A 17,690-nucleotide genomic window follows, 5' to 3' on the forward strand; every position below is an offset into this window, starting at 1 on the left:
TCCTCCCATCCTGTTTTCCGTCACACAGCATGAGCGCTTCCAAGCCCAAAGCCACCTGAAGCTATACCAGATACCTACTTACAGGCAGAGTAAGCTCAGCCTTTCACAACCACGACACCACCGCTGCATAACACATTCCATTATTCAACCACTAAACTATGTGTTGTCATCCCAAAATAAATAAAATTCTGTGCCTGGAGCAAGGATAACAGCATCAGGCACAGCAACACTCCAGGCAAGCTTCTCCTGACACTTTTCTCTTCTCTGTCCTAACCTTGCAAAAGCTGCCCCACAAAGTCCAGATATTTCTTAATAATTTTCAAAAATAAATACATAAACAAAAATGAACAGAAAAGCATGATCTCCTGTTCACTTATTCCTTGACATATTCTAGTCACCCATCTCAACAATGGCAATACCATAAAATAACTGATGGCTATTACAGGCAATCAACAGGATTTTAAATCCTGCTGTGGTCAGGCAAGCAGGCAGCATATTTCAGGATCTTTCCTAAGCATTAATTAAATTTCCCTTCCTTAGAGAAAAAACCAGAACATGGTCTTTCCTGTTATTCAGCAGGTCTCATGCTATTCTGAACCTCAACATCACAGCGGGGGAGGAGAGAAGAGATGTTTACAGATGGGGACTGTGGACCACAATACTGACCAAGCAAGAAAGCCTCCTTACTTCCATACTTAAAATTTTTAGAACATGCCAGACAGCTAAAACCCTGTCACTTAATGTAAAAGATCCTCCTCTCTTCAAAACAGAAAATGCTGTATGTTTAGATTTCTTACTGAGCTCTGCTTTGGCAGCAGCTTCTCTTGCAACCCATTTAGAGAATGCAGGGCAAGTGTTCTGCAGTTGAGCTCATTGGGCTTCTCTGGGGCAAAGAAACATGTACAGAAACAGAACATCATCTCTCCCTCCTCCTGGGCGCAAGAGGAGGACAATGACAAGATAAAGCACTATCCCCATAAACAAAGACACAAGTTAGTTCTACTTCAAGTTTAAATAGAACCAAGAAAACATAGGCCCAGATTCTAGGACTGAAGCTATAGATTGCTCATTGCATAAAAACCATCAAAATCTCATTCATTAGTTTCTGCTTCAAAAATGATCATCTGAACTACACATTCCTTCTAAAGGATGATGAGAGACAAATACCACAGATAAGCCCCTTGCTCAAAATATGACAGCACAGCAAACGTGAAGCTCTTTTAAATCTATCCCCATCTCTCATAAGAGCAGCTGCTGTCTGGCTTTCCTTACGTTCCTCATTCGAAAGCCAGTTCCAAAAATCCAGCCTGGGCTGTAAGTGGTGAACATGCAAACACCTGACCCTGAGCCACTCTGAAAACCTTAACATGCACCAATTCTACCAAGAAAGGAAGCAACACTGAGATAAATCCAATGCACTGTAAAAGAGCTCCTTCACCCAATGCACTCTAAAAGAGAGGTAAAATCAATGCCCAAAACTTAAAGGAGACTCTAAATAACAAAGCTACTGACCAATCTTAGTATGAGCTTGAACTTTGGCAAGATGAGACAAACAGAGCACTTTTCTTATTCAGCATGTCTTAAACACTCAGTTATGAAAACACTAACATTCCCCTCCCATTCCTGTCAAAGCACCTTCCACACACCACAGATTCCAAAGAATTCCCAGAGCATTGCAACATTATTATTATTATTATCATCATCAATCCCCCACTTCAGAACCAGGCTCTCATTCAAGATGTGAGTTCCCAGACAGTCACAAAACAAAGCCAAAAAAGTACCTGGAGAAAAAGCAAAACAACAGACTAGACTGTGCACCAAGAGCTTTGCTTACCTGCACCTTCCCCAAGGCAGAACTGAACTGTTCCTCAGCAGCGGCCTGGAGAGTCTTTGCAATGGTGACTGCATCTCCTCCGAGGAGAACCTGCCGAAGCTGTCCTGCTTGGGTTTCCAGGATCGCTTTACTGAGCTTGGTCAAGCCCCTCATGACCATGATGGCATCACCCGCCATGACTGATGTCTTTCTGTGCTGAAAGACAAAAAGGGAGAGGGGGCAGGGAGACAAGACGTCAAGAACAAGTATGCAACAGGTTTCACGTCCCCTAAGAGCTGGCAGCATATCCCCGGCAAATCTCTTCCTGCTTTGGCAAGCAGCCACCATGGGAACTTGATTGCAGCCCAGATAACACCCAGGGCAGCCTGAGTGACAGCTAGTTACCTGATCTTACCAGGAAAAGAGAACTGTCCCTGTCCTCATGAGTTAGGATAACTTTCCAGGACTCCATACAAATATCCAAGTTGTCATTGACCAGAGCAAGCAAAGACAGGTAAATGTCAGTAAACACTGCAGACTGTCTTGATTCCTTCCAGATGTTAGAAGTGGATTAAAAATATTAATGTTTGACCTTTAATTATTATGAGGTCTTGGAACATGTTCTCAGGTCCTGATAGCACTTATGAAGTTCACTGTCACGTTCCATTCCTGCTCTGGAATGTGCCTGCTCATTTTACATAGCCGAACTTCTTTACTCCCAAGTGATTAAGCTTTTCCCATCCTCCAAAGGTAGCCTGGTCCATAGTCTGTTCCATCCCCAACTCGTAGCTCACTCTGCTGCTTTTAATTGTAAATTTAAGCATGCTCGTAACACCTACCTACTACAGCGTTTGCAAAGTGCTAGCACTACAACAAATTTTTGACTCAGCCCCCCCCTTCCTTTTCAAGAGGTTCCATCTCAGATTTCTAACAGCCTACACAATTTCAGTGTCTTCAAATACAAACTGGGCACTGCAGGGTGCAGGACAGAATGTGTCTGACAAGAATAATTTCCATCAACTCCTTTGGCTCAGTCTAGAACCAAGCTCTGGCTCAGGACACTCGCTCTCCTACATCACGGTGGTTCATGTAAAAGAAATCCAGTGGCTGGGGTGCAAAACCACTTTGCAGGGGAGATTTTCACCTGCTTATTTCACTCATCTTCTACAACTTTAAAGCACAGAAAGGGTCACAGTTCCAGGACTGGCTCAGTCACACATGTTCCCAGCTTTACTGACACAGAAGACAGAGACATAGTTGGAACAAGATGTGAACTAAGGTCCAACCTTGCCCATACAGCAGTCTCTGTAAAGACTAGGACAGAAAAAATAATGTTCTGGCTGCAGTAGATACAGAGTACTAGTCTAAGGGGACATATTTAAGGTAGGTACACAGGTATCAATTCATTTTGAGAAGATAACCTGTCAACATGCACATGTACTCAGCTATAAATGTTAATACACTGATGTGGTGGTACAAGGGGTCCAGAGTCAACAGCACACAAGGCATTACACCCAGCTGCACATCACAAGCAACTGGATCCAGTTACCTTCTCAGGAAACACAAGCCCTATCTCTCAAACATGTCTGCTGTACCTGTCATGAAGGAGAAGAATGGAGTGCTAAAGCTAAATTTCTGTCTAAGTACACAATTTTGCTGCAATCACACAGGAAAAGCACAGATTACTGTAGCTGAACTTCAGAGAGACATTATGCAAATGCAGGATAATGCCCAGTTACTGGATATTTGTTCAACCACTGTTTTTATCAGTGATCAAATTCAGGAACAAGCACTGCTGCCAGAAGTGTTATATGTTGTAAGCACACTGATAAGAGGACAGTCAAGTGCTTACAATGAATCTAGCCATAACAGATTAACTGTAAAATAAAAATCAAGCCCACCTAGGTCATTATTCTGCAGTTGTCATTACAAGACCCATCCATATGCTCCAGACCTCTAAGAAATGTTACTCCTGCATCTCTGAGTTTAACCACAATGATTTTTTTAACATTGCATAACACACTCTCAAACTCAAAAGTTGTCTGTCAGGTAAGGAAATCGACTCTGTCAACAGGAAATGTTTTTCTACCCCATCGTCTTCACACTGGAAATTTCCACATGGATCTCACTCAAAGCATTTATATGCAGGCTGTCCCTGCAATTCAGAGCCAGGCAAAGAAACCAGCCAACAACCCAGTACTGTCCCAGCTGAAATGAGACCATTCAAAGTTTGCCACTATTAACAAATAAGTGCTCTTGTGATCACAAGTATTAGCAGCAAGGAAAGCCTGAGTGCAAAAAAAGTTCATTTCCTCTCTCCCAAGAAGGGCAACAAAAGGTAATCAAATGCAGATTTGGACAACACACACACACATTAAAAAAAATCACTTTTAACACGTATTCTTACTAATCAACAGCAGTAAAACTTCTTTCACCCAAAACCAGCCAAAGACCTTGTCATAAAGTGACAGTTATGATATGCTAAATGTGTGGTTTTTAAAAGAATTAAATCTCCAAACAAAATTTCAGGGAAGGTAATGCAGCCACAAGTAGATAACATATATTGCACAATACTCATTCAACCCTCCATTGCTAAATATATCAACAAGCAAAGAGGACCTATTGCCCTGCAGAGATTTGGCTACCAGGCATTGCACTGGGCAAATTCTTACCAGTATCTCTCTGACTTCCATGGTATCAGCCCCACTTGCTCTGCGCAGCACCTATAACCATCTTGGTACCAGGTAAGCGGTTTGTTAGCTCAGAAGCATCAGCAACGTGCTCCTATGCAGTGCTGCCAAAGGATAGGTTATTCTAAATAAAGTATATACTACATAATCAAGAAGATAAAAGACTACACACACACACACAAAAAAAAAGGCATTAGGAAAATTGCCTTTTTTTTTTTTAAATGAAAAAAGCAATAAGCACAAACAAGGACAAGAGACACAAAAACTGAGACAGAGGGAGCAAATACTTTTCACTTGTGTTAATTCCCAGGACAGACAGCAGGAAAAGCATTTTTATTCCCCCTAAGACAAGTTCTATTCATATCCTCCTAAATCAATAAATACAGTACAAGCAAGCTCTATCAGAAAGGGATTTAAGGAGTGGTTCCAAGTGGAATTAGTACAAAGTCTATATCACACTTGACTTGCTCCCTGAGGATTCTTCATCTAGCACTAGCAAGGAGGGGCACGGCTAGCACAGAGCATGTACGAGTCTGTGGTGTCTGCACGAGCTGTCAGAGTACCTCTAACCTGGACTGAAGAGGGCTGACAAGTGTTGACCATGAGTGCTTTTCCAAAAGTAGGCAGGGTCACAGATTTAGCTTAGTAAGCTTCTCAGTTGAATGATGCCCTGGAAAACCCCTACACCTTCCAGCATGAGGAAGCTCAAGCCAAGTCATCCTTGGATACCAGGCAAGGTCTGTACAGTGGGCAGAGGGGCTTTTACAGGTTAGATGCCACCTGATTCAGAGCCTGGTTGTAACAGCAAAACTAAACCAATGCCTGGGATCCTCCTGTGAGCAACAATCCTCAGCCTCACAACCCACCATTCTCTAGAGCAACTGGCTGCCAAGTGTTTCCTCCCCTTTTCAACATTCCAGATTACTGGACTGAAGGTTTAAGCGATTGTAGCGAGACACAGTTTATCAGAGACCAGTAACAGAAACCAAGAGCCTCACTAGAAGCAACCTGAACCAACAAATACGATCATGCATTTGTCCCGCTTTAACAACACATTTTTCCATCTATTCCCTTTCCTTTCCACGGGCTAAACAGTGCTCCTACAAACACACAGATCTGCTTCAGACTCCATAAGCTTTCTTCCACATGACTGTACAGTGAAAAGCCTTACTCAGATATACATATGCACATGCATATACACACACGCACACATATATAGGATGGATCAAGTTTAAACACAAGATTTCTAATCATACAAATAGCAGAAACTTATCTGAAAGCTTTCTGTGTGTGACAATACAGCCTCTTTGACTTCATGGGAACTACTTCTACTATCAACACTCTGCTAAACACCCAAACACTGCTGAATAATTTAAAAAACAAAACTACAACACAAAATAACTGACCAAAGAAAAAACATCGAAAAATTTCCCAAACTAAACCAGAGCAGTTTTACAGCAACCCATATGCTTCCTCTCAGGTTTGCAGTTTTAGCTATCTTCGTTAAACTTAACTTAAATGTTATGCTAAATAAATGAAAATAAGTAATAAAATAATATTAGCTTGGACAGGTAGTAAGGCAGATAATTAGATATCACATATCAGGAAGAGAAAACAGCCTCTACATCTTCCCTCTCTCCATTATCCTTTATTACAATCACTGTTATCTTAGTTGTATCTAAACAAGGAGTAAAACTCTGGCTTCACTTATAACCACCCATACCATCAGAGCAAGTGTGGCAAGAGTATACTGAAATAAAAATAATAAACACCACAAACAAGATGCAGAAGGCCAGATACTCAGGACATTGTTCCACGGCCATGAACCAACAGTAGACTAAGTTCAATAGAACTATTATTCATTAAGCTGGTCTGTAACTGTTCTTTTACAGATTTTTTCAATTTCTTTTTATGTTTGTTGCCATACCAACCCTTTCATGTGATCCTTTAATTCACAGCCTTTTTCAGTTCCATCACACACCTCCCCATCAGCTCCTTTGATACCAGATTTACAGGTCCCTGCCTAGATGTATTTTCATCAGCTGGATTCCTTGGGTTGCAGCTGACCCAAATTTTAACCATCCAGGGCACAAAACCAGCCTTTTCAAAGGAAGAAGTTGCCATCATCTTTTAAATCAAACTGAAAAAACACTTTGCTTATCCTTCCTTCTTCCCTTCCCCATAACTCCTATACATAGAAGATTCAAAAGAAATGTCTTTAAAGATGTGACCTATAGCAGAAGTAAGGACCCCTATATTTGATCCTGCCCCATGGCTTGCACTCAAGCCCCCTTAAGCTGAATTCATCAAGTCTCTGAAAGCTGCTTTACAACCAGCTTTGCACGAAGTAGTTTGCCAATGCCATTTAAAACGAACACCTTTGAAGGGCAGGCGGAACTGGTTTGCTCCCTAATCACTACAATAGCAGTACACACAGTGATAAAAATGGGCTGCTTGGCAGACAAATGCCCCTTTCCACTAAAATTCAGAAAGCTCAGCACTCATTTTTGTTAAATGACAGCTAGTTCAAAACCCAATTTTCCCCATAAATGGCTTGACACACATAAGAGTGAAAAGAATGCTTGGACACTTTAAAAGTAAGCACAGCTTGCTTTATTTGAGGCATAGATATGTCCATGCAAAGCGAATGCCCTGGACCAACAGTCCTGTTACTTCTTTCTGGACAGTGTCTGGGGACATGCAATAGCCACACAGTCACAGCCACATGCCCAGAATTAACACAGTATGCTTCTACCCACAGATGGAAATAATCTACACATACCCAGAAATAATTTAGCCATGATTAAGATTTACCACAGTTAAGAGAGCGCAGGCCTCATTACAGGTCACTTCTGATATGCCTTGACACATTACACTAACAAATCCTGTCCTGGGCACACACTGTGTGCTACTACACTGGGGTAGATCCAGCTCAGCTCCTAGCTCCTGTCATTTTAAGGGCACTGCTCCTTCACTTTTCCCCAAGAATGTGATCTCTGCCTGCTCCTGAGAATTAAGTCTTTGTCGTTGGAATCCCAAAATAATAATAATAATGATGATGACAATGATGATGATAATAATAATAATCTGAAAAATCCATTTATCTCATTTGCAAGGCAAAAAGTTTTGGGCGATGGATTTCAGTCTGGAGCTGTATTTATACCCAACACACAATCTTTGTATTACCTCTGGTACCAAGAGGAAAGAGAGCAGGAATAAGAGGACAAGAAACAAAAAGGGTTTTCTCTCCTGTTTATGCAGTGGGCTGTACTTAAAAGTGCACTGCGCTGCATCCTCTGCATAGCTCAAAAGCTTCAAGTGTAACTTTAACCACATTAATAATCCTGATAAACTCTGGATTAATGTTCCTTCCCATGCATGTAGATCATTCACTCAGCAACGACAATACTAGATTAAAATCAACATGGAGCATGACCTCCAAGCACACAGATTAATATGAGATTCTGGCAGATACAATATTTGAAGCACGTACTTACAAAACAGAACTACTTTATTTAGGTTTATGGCAAGTTTACATGAAAACACAGTTCACTAGCGAGTGCCAAGTCATCCCATCAACAGTAACATACAGCATTACTTGAGAGGACAAATCCCCCACGTCCATATATAAAGTATTTATAAAAAGGTTACACTAAAGCTCTTCACTGATCAAACCCAAACACTGAGCTTCAAACAAAATCTGAACACTACAAACACATTCCCCAAGTCTGCAGAGCAGCTCTATTCTCTCAGTCACTTCAGCACTTAGAGCAGAAGAGAGCACCAAAGCTCAGCTCCCTCTGATGCACAGTTCTGCACAGGAATCAGAGCACCTCAGGGGTCTTGTACTCTGAATTAAATATAAAGTATAAATGAAGGAGGTTATCAACTTGCAGCTCTTTTTTTTTTTTTTTTTTTTTTTTTGCATACACTGTTATGCTACAACTGTTTTTATTGGAAGTTTTAACTTTCCAAAAGCACATCAAGTCCAAATTAGGAACTGGAATTGATAAAGTGCTGTGCCACACAAGCGCAGATTCCTTTAGACTCAAGTACACCACTACTTAAAGCAAGTCTTGAGAAAAATAGCAGCTCTTCCTCTTGCATTTAAACACACACCCTTCTCTTCACTTATAACTCTCAAAAAGCTCAGAAAAGGGGACTGATATCACAGTTGTCTACTTTAGAGGGAAGAGAACAGGTGATCTACCCAAACTTACACTGCCTGTCAGGCATGGGGTTGGGAACAGAATCCCAATGCTCTCCATAGGGCACTGATCCTTAGAGCACATAGCCTATCCCTAAAAGTCCTCTAAACACCCACCTCTATAGACCAAAGACAAACCACCTAAACAACATATTGCAAACAGTCACCACGAAATGGCAGGCCGGCAGTGGCTTCTAGTCAGACCCTTTCTAAGAACTAGACACAACCTGTAACTGTGCTGCACACCTGTTCTCCCTCAGGTGTAAGAAGGTATTTTGCTTATCACCCTTTGTGTACACCACGACAGGCCCTTGCACACCACACCCCAAGTCACTGTTACCGAGTCTGCAAGTGATACCCCCACAGGTGTCTCTGGCTGGCAAACACACCCCCTGTGCTGAGAGCAATCCCTCTGTCACCACTGTGAGCAGAAGCCAAACGCCACAGCCACTGATCCCACTATTGATCCTGCAGGCATTCGTGTCTGTATCGATCTCATGGCTTCCAACCTTGCCCTGGAAGCTGGGGTTAGGTTCCAATTTAGCAACTTACAACACATCCTACTCTATTCATAGCCCCCTGACATACCAGTGCTCTGGCTGTGGGAGCTTTCTTTTCTCTGGCTGTGCCAAATCCTCCTGGCAAGAAAAAAAAGGCAAAAAAAGACAACCTCAAGAAGATATAAACTGATCTCTGTGCTGCAGGGGAACACAATCTATCAGAACCCACAGCTCCTGTGTGGACGCTCTGCCACAGACAAGTTGTTCCTGTCGGCTCCTGCTCCCCACACACAGGTACTTTTGACACCGGGGTAAATGAGAGTAATGAGCCCTACATTTCTCATACAGATAAACCTAACCTGCAAACTCACACCCTGATACAGAATCTGTAATCTACAACTGTTTATGCTCTCCATGTATAGACTTTATTAAATCACATTCTGCATCATATAAATACATTGCCTTTCCAAACTAGAAAAACCAAAGCTTTTTGCAGCTTATACAGCTCACTTTGAAAAATCCCAGAACCCCCAGAGTGAATTCTGAAAGGCCATGCTCCACAAAACTTTGCTATGCAATGTAAAATTGTAGGCTTACTGATTTCAGAAGGGTTCTCTAAAAGAAACTATCCACTTGCAGTTTACTGCCGGGTTATTCTCCCTTCCATTTCTACCCTAATCCCAACTACTTCACTGATGAGCACTTTGACCATATCAAATTACGATGAGGATTTAATCCTTCAAATAGCACAATCCAGACAGCAAGAAAGCTGTGACATTTCAGAACAATGCCCCAAGCCTTTTTATAGTTCACTTGTTCAGCAGACCCAGAAAAAAAACAAGGCATGCAACTAGTTAAAAAGGAGGCACAAACAGCAATAAAAGGGACCACATCAAGATCTAATCTACACCGAAAACCAGGATGAACGAGAGGCAAAACAAACACAGTAGGAGAACTTTTCAAGTGGAAGTTATCATCCGCACATGACAAAACAGCTCTAGGGCCGTACAGACCACAAGCAGACCATCTTTGCCGGTGTCTCCACATAAAGAATCTACACAGTCTTTAAGAAAAAGACAAAGTCTTATGCAGCTTCCAGAAAAAAAAACCACCTGTTTTTAAACTGTAGATATGCATGCAGACTTGTTTAAGCAGACATATAAACTTGTAAAGTTTCTAAAAGCCAGCTCCACAGACTGACAGCTAAGATTTTCAGAGCAAGTAATGTCATTTTCTATGCTGCAAGAAGCACACAGAACATTTCAGAGACTGGATAGCTGGGAATTGAACATGCTTTATTTAGCTCTACATCTCTACTGACTGACAAAACACAAAAGCCATTAAAAAGCCATTAAAATAAAGTGCAGAAACACAACTTGGCAAAGAAAGGGCAAAACTCATGTATCCTGTTATTTCTTGGGTCTTTGTCACCAGCTCAGATTGATTTAATTTTGCCATCTACTATACAGGGGAAAGGGAGGTGAGAGGAACAAAACAAGTGGCATCCAAAAAACTGAGAAGCTGACGATAAAAAATTGAACGTGAAGATAGGAATGTGAAGCTTTCACTGCTGGGTGAGAAAGCAGTGATTGAACCCACGCCCTCAAACTACTGTGCTTCACTGCAAGCTCGCATTTCAGCTCCATATGCAAATAACTCATTTTCCTCTTCAGGTCCTGAAGGAAAGCAGGCACTCGCAGCACAAGGCGGCACTTCTAGCATTTATATAAAACAGGCTGCAAGAGAAGCTACTCTTCTTCTAAAGCTGCTCTGTCTCAGAATATACAGCTCCTTAAGGCAAAAAGCTTCCTCTTCCAGACTTCTTTCTTCAGGATTTTTAGAGGGAGAAGACAAGGAGACCTACATCACACTGGAGATGTGATTCCCAAATACTGCTTCAGACTCACTACCTCCATCCTAGGCTGGGTTGTTCACCCAGCAGGACAGATTTAAAGAAAAATAGAAGTGCTTATTCATGTCCCTAGCTAAGTCCTGAGATGCATCTCGCAAGCCACCTGGATCAAACAATTTATACCACGCACACTGACGCACAAGGTAACAGACCATGAGACAAATGCCATCCCTTGTACCCTGGTTAAAACAATGCAGAAAAAACGCATGCAGACAGCAAAAAACCCACCAACCTCTACCTAAAAAATCCCAACTCCATAAGCAATCAACTGGTTTTAACATAAGAAATTAAGAAGTGGGAATTCAGCTCCTGTCCACTGTTCCCTCCCAGTTTCCAGAAAAATAATACAGCCTGACAAACAGGGTGTGAAACAACAGACCACTTGCCTTTAAAAGGACTCCTGGAAGACTGGAAGCCAAAACAAGTTCTGTTCTTGCTGCATGGATGCATTGAGCTATTATTAACTTGTGTTAACTATCACAAATAAATTAACCAGAGCCGCACTGCACAGCACAGAATTCCCTCTGGCAGGAATGCAACAAGGTGATCAGCACTTGGACAGTAAAGGTGTGAGGACAATCTCCACATCTGGCCTTTTCTTCTACTGATCTCACTACTTCATTATTAAAAGGGAGATGTTATTAAAAAGGAGGCACAGCAGGTCACCCATTTTTTTTCCCCAGCTTGAGTAAGATCGGACAATATAAAACTGTTTATTCTAAGCATATCTTATTCAAGGTTACCGAGGTCACTGCTAACTAACAGCAATGAAAAAAACATCTAGAGAATACTAAAAGAACTCTCCTGGTCGAAGAGCAAGAAGGTTCTTGCATGCTCTTGCTAGCTGCAGCTCCTGTGAACTGCAGCTAAACTCCTTCTGATAGCATATGAATGCTCTTATCCCATGATAGAGAAATGCGAAACTACCGATATACCCTTAGACACCAATCTGCATTCAGTTTGTATAAAGAACAATTTCTTAAGCCCTTCTAACGACTTTTATTGAGCTACTACGGACTTTGGCCACTATCCTTCTGCACCCAGTGCTAAGACTTATTTTGCATATCCTCTAGTCTAGTAAAACAATCTAATTTAAAAGACAAGCAACTCAGAAAAAAAAATCAGAAACTGACAGGTTAATTCTTTTTAGGAAAATTACACTTTCAGCTGTTAAAAGAAAAGCTTTAATTTCCTATCATAAAACTGACCACAAAGATTAGATTTTCATTGCATGGAGGTGAATACAGAGAATCTCCTCACCTACATTCCTGCTACGTGGAACATAACCTCTTGGGCTATCAGAAATAGTGTTATTTCTTATGATACAGTCCTGCAGGAATCAACGTGGTCAGTAACCATAAAAACAACATTATACAAACCAAACTTTCATATTTGTAGTTATTTATAGGTAGCTTGATCGAGGTCTGTTTAAAACTAAGTATCTCCCCCATCATCTCCTGTTCACATTGTTACAAAGACTTTAGAAGCCTGTTTGTCTATAAAAAGATTATTTCCTCAGGCACTTTACCAGAGGCAGGCGGCTCACAGAGTAGGGGTTTTTCACCCCCATTTCAGCTACAAACAAAGCTTAAGGAACAGCCAACAGCTCTATTGTACAGCCATCTCCAACCAGACGCGCGGATCGGTCCCAGCGACAGAGAGGAGCGAGGCTCCAAGCCGGAGCAGCCCGGAAAGCAGCACAGCACCAGATTCTCGTGATGTCCTTGGGCAAGGCGGAACGGCGGGTTCCTCCCTTTCCCCGATCGCCCTTCGGCTGCGCTCGCCGCTCGGCCCGCTCACCTGCCCGGGTGCGCTGAGGCGCCGGCCCCGCTCCCGGCCTGGCGCTGCCGAGCGCGGAGCTCCCCGCGGGCAGGAGGCGGGACCCGGCCGGCCCCGCTCTCACCCCGACGGGACGCGGCCAAGGGCACGGGAAGGCCGCAGCCCCGGGCGCCTCCTGCCCGAGCGCAGCTCCGGTGCCCCGCGGCCGCCATCGACCGCCGGACCCCGCACACGTCCCCGCGCCGGGGAACGAGCCCCGGGCGAGCGACCACCGGCCCGAGGCGCCTCGCCGGGCACGGGCGTTGTCCCCGCTGCAGCACCGCCACCGCCATCACCAGCACCCCTTCCCGCACCGCACCCCGCATCGCAACGGACGAACTCCCGCTACCGGGGCACTGCCACAGCCGGGAGCACCACCACTACCGGGTGCTCCGCTGTCTCCACCCCGCCGCCAGCTCAGCTCGGCTCGGCCCGGTCCGGCTCGGCTCGGCCCGTCCTCCTCGCCGCCGCGGTCGCTTCCCATACCCTACCTAGCCCGGCACAGCCCAGCGGCTCCCAGCTCGGCTCCGCTCCGCTCGGCGGCCGCGGCCCGGGCCCGCAACGCCTGTTTACCCCACCGCCCACCGGCCGCGGCCCAGGCACCGCGCGCCCCGCCCCGCAGCGCTCCCATTGGCCGAGCCCGTGCGCCACCGCGCCTCCGCCAATGGGAGGCGGCCAGGGGCGGGGCTCCGGCTGGGGCGCGGGGCGGGCCCGGCGCGGCGAGCGCGGCGGCTGCAGGGGGACGTTGAGGCCCCGTGAGGTCCGTGCGGCGGCGCGCGGGGGGGCGCGGGGCGAGGCGTGAGGCTGAGGCGTGAGGAGCGTGTGCTGCGAGCGGGCGGTGGCGGCCGCCGTCTGTCTGCGATGGGCCGGGCTCCCCCCGGGCTGGGCTTCTGCAGCGAATGGGCACCGGCCCGGTGGCGGTTGTCAGTCGGAGGCGGGGGCGTCTCGCCGCGGTCCCGTCTGGCGGGGCGGGGGAGGGTGGTCCCGCGGTGGGAGAGGATGGGGTGGGCAGGGCTCGCACCCCACGGCTGAGGTGGGCTCGGGGCGGCCGGGGTGTCGCTGATCAGGTCCCCATTAATGTGCATGAGGTGATGGGCGGGAGCCCCGCGCCCGGCGGGCTCCGGGGAAATGCCTGGCGAGGGGACCAACTCCCGGTTCGTGGCGCTCCGTGTCCGGGAAAGCTTTGTTTGTGGCTGCCTGCGTGGTTTTTCGAAGCATCGTCTCAGGCAGACATTGGGAATTATTCGGGTTGTTGGGAAATGCTCGTATGCACGTTGGAAACAAAGGCAGTAGCTTGTTCCCTACAGGTCGATCCCGGGGATCTCCCGGGGGCTGCAGGGGGCTCGCAGCAGCAGCCAGCTCCGTGCTTGTCTGGATGCTCTGGTGAGCGCCCGCCTCTGTCAGCAACTTTCCCGACTGAAAAATAACAATACGGTCGTTCTGGTGCATTTGCCACATGGCTGCATCAGTGCAGGAGTACATTCGGATGAGGTTTGGAGATTAAATCATTCATTTCTTCCTAAACTAAGCAGGATTCATAATCCTACTCTAGTTGTAGCATAACTTGCGGGAGTGACCAACAAACAGCCCCGAGCTTTCATTTCACCGTTGTCAATTGCTTGCTTTGGCCGACCTTTTCAGCTAACTAGTAGCTTCAACTGAGCACTTAGATCCACACCAGAGGACCTGCATCTAAGTCAGTAGGAGTTGTGGATGCTGTGGATTTGTGAAGAAGAAAAATGGATAATTGGTCTGCCATAATTGTGTAGAGGGGTTTTAACCGTAAGAAACGCTGTGAATATTAATGGCAGCCTGCTATTGACAAAGTTGCCCTCCTCTGCAGAGGAAGACAATTTTTATCTCCAGCTGCTCAGACTGGAGATTGTTTGGCTGGTATTTATGATCGTATCAAATAATGTTCAAGTATTACACATATTCCTTCATTAAAAGAAAAAAAATTTGCATCTCCCCCAAGCCCCTCTCAGTTTCCCACATAAACCATGAGAAGGTCTCTGTAAGGCACTGAACAGACATCTACAAATAAATTTAGCAAAACTGATCACCCAAACATTATCATATTAGAAGCCAGCCCCAGTGAGGACTAGAAAGGCTGGATTTGAATTTGAAAGGTGAAAAAGAAACAGTTCCCTGGGAAAGGCACATCATTGAATTAAATGCTTAACACACAGGCTGTGTGTAGAAAAGTTCTGTCTGAAATTGCAAGGGCAGACATGACACTTAGATTTTTTTTTTTGCTAAGGGGATGGACACTCAATATGTAGATGAAGCAAAACCATGACTGTAGTAAGATAACAGCCTTGAAATATTTTGTAAAAAAAATGCTTAGTTTTCTTAATTTCAATGCTCACACCTGTGGAAAGTCACACAAATTAATTGTTCTATTTGTGATTAGGCTCATACTATTTCTAATAAAGGAAAGATACATGCTCTCATCTGGAAAGAGATAAGTTTCAGGTGCGTTTTCTAACAACACCCTTTTATCTATTCCTGTACTGAATTTGGATGTCAGTGCTCAGTTTCTGCATAACATCACTTCACTTGCATCAGCTCGGCATTAATTGTGAAACATCTTACTCACTCTGCTGAGCATGGAGAACTGGAGGGTTTCTGCATGAACAGGCTGCCATAGTTTGAGATGGAGGCAGAACAAGCGCAGGGTGAAGCTCTCCTCACCTGAAGACAGGCCTGGCTGGTTCCCTTTATTCACACGTGGTAAACCATTTGATATTTCTGCCACTGCTGTTCAATTTGCATCACACCTTCTCCTGCCAGACTTTCTGCAGCCTTAAAAGACCCATTGAACTTGAGCTCAGGGCTAGCTCTTTCTGTACTAAAAGAAGAGAGAAGTGTCTGTATTCCCACCTAATTTGGAGTGCAAAGAGGTAGGACTGAAAGCTGGACTGAAGCTGCCGGGGAAAAAATAGTGTATGTCTCTCCTTGTTACTTTTTAGTTCTTATAGGGAGTAGGGACAGCACACCCAGGACCCAGTCCAGAATCCAGAGGCTAATTTTTGTGGGGATGGTTGCCTACTTTGTCCACAATCCCAAATAAAAGGTTGAACGTGATGTATGTGAAGCGCTGGGAGAGCAGTTCCATGGCAGGTTTCCCTGTAAACTGAGGAAAAATGATAATAGAGAAAAAATGTTGTCACTATTTGAGATTGGTTTAGTGGTACCAGTTATGAGATTGACACCCTTTGATCCTGAAAAAAGAAAGAGCAGAGTGTTATACTTGAAAAATAGACCAGGGAAGTCATCCTTTTCTTCAGGAAGAGTATCAGTGGTTTAGGTAACAGCCTTGTTGGCTGTTCCCCTGGGCTTTGGGGTGTTCAAATTCAGCTTCCCATCTCCGCTTGTGAAGACTTAACAGCACCTCACCTGCACACTGAGACCCTAGTCATTATGCATACTCTTGTCTTCTCTCTTCAGCCTTACTCATATTATTTAATGGGAAAGTTCAGCAAGAGAAACTGAGAATGGAGCACTCCTCCAATCCCATCCAAATCCCATCCAAATATGCAATCAGGCCTTGTGCAAACTGTGCCTTGTCCAGCAGCAGGAGATGTGGACAGGAATCCTGCGGGGATCAGCCCAGGCTGCCCCATTCTGGTTTTGTGCCCTCCACCAAAGCAATGTAGGTGCAACGGCAGCTTCATCCAGGCACTGAACCTTTGCAGGGTTTGTGTAGAAACTGATCTGATAAATGTGCTTATGCAAACAGTAACACATAAAACCCTTCCAAGCAGCATAGAGGAAATCTACTAGAAGAAATCTAGTCCCTATAGAGGGGCCCTTTTTACAAGGGCCTGTAGGGACAGGACAAGGAGGAATGGATTCAAACGGAAAGAGAGCAAGCTTAGGATAGATATTAAAAAGAAATTCTATACTCTGAGGGTGGTGAGGCCCTGGCACAGGTTGCCCAGAGAAGCTGTGGATGCCCCATCCCTGGAAGTGTTCAAGGCTGGGTTGGATGGGGCTCTGAGCAACCTGGCCTAGTGGGAGGTGTCTCTGTCCATGGCAAAGGCTTGGAACCAGTCAAACTTTAAAGGTCCCTTCCAATCCAAACTATTCTATGATTCTATGAAAATTCTTTGTAAATAGCTAAACACTGACATCCATTCATGCTTTACTGGGATGTGGCAGCAGAATGAGGTTGTTGCAGGTTAAAAGGTTTTGTGTCAGTGTCTAAATCACATGTAATTTTTGTGCTATATACCTGCACTCCTTTGGAGGTGTGTGCAGTGCAGAGTTGAATTTTCAGAGGAAGCCAAAGCAGTCCTATGAAAAAGCAAGTTCCTAGACTTTGAGGAGTCTCTTAATTAGCTATAATAACAAGAAGTGAGCATTATTAATAAATCAGCTAAAAAACATTTTTGGCAATACATCTGTCATCTATTTCTTGTAGCTTGTTTGGTAGTGTACTATTCAGTCAAATTTCAACATACTCCCTTATCTAGAAACATTTCTGTGAGCATTTCTAGCAAGAAGCTTACAACTATGAGGAGTATATACATCAATCTTTCATTAAGTTATAATAAAATCATATGAGTTTGATTACAGTAATATTATTTGAAAGCTATAAACACTACAATGATCTATCTAGCCTCATAATATATATAAATATAATCAAAATTATAATAAATTTAAATTATAACTAATAGTTACAATTTAACTAGTGTGGGAGTCCCCCAGAAGCTTCTCCCTACTAATGTTAAAGTGGTTTGTTATT

General features: G+C 44.4%; 1 protein-coding gene across 2 annotated transcripts in view; it reads right to left on the reverse strand.

The window, feature by feature from the left end:
• The window catches only part of COQ8A (coenzyme Q8A), a 43,247-nt gene extending 29,712 nt beyond the window's left edge, over positions 1 to 13,535 (reverse strand). The window contains exons 1-2 of one of the 2 annotated variants that reach the window (XM_040057921.2): positions 13,432 to 13,535; positions 1,835 to 2,029 (exon numbers count right to left, since the gene is read on the reverse strand). In XM_040057921.2, the coding sequence (XP_039913855.1) occupies positions 1,835 to 2,011 (177 nt within the window). In that variant the 5' untranslated portion in view covers positions 2,012 to 2,029; positions 13,432 to 13,535. Of the gene's footprint in view, positions 1 to 1,834; positions 2,030 to 4,485; positions 4,603 to 13,431 lie in introns of those variants that run through there. The other variant, XM_040057919.2, reaches the window with a different exon arrangement.
• Between the last annotated feature and the right edge of the window lie 4,155 nt (positions 13,536 to 17,690).

The sequence above is a fragment of the Hirundo rustica genome, chromosome 3 (genome assembly GCF_015227805.2).
Source record: "Hirundo rustica isolate bHirRus1 chromosome 3, bHirRus1.pri.v3, whole genome shotgun sequence".
NCBI lineage: Eukaryota > Metazoa > Chordata > Aves > Passeriformes > Hirundinidae > Hirundo > Hirundo rustica.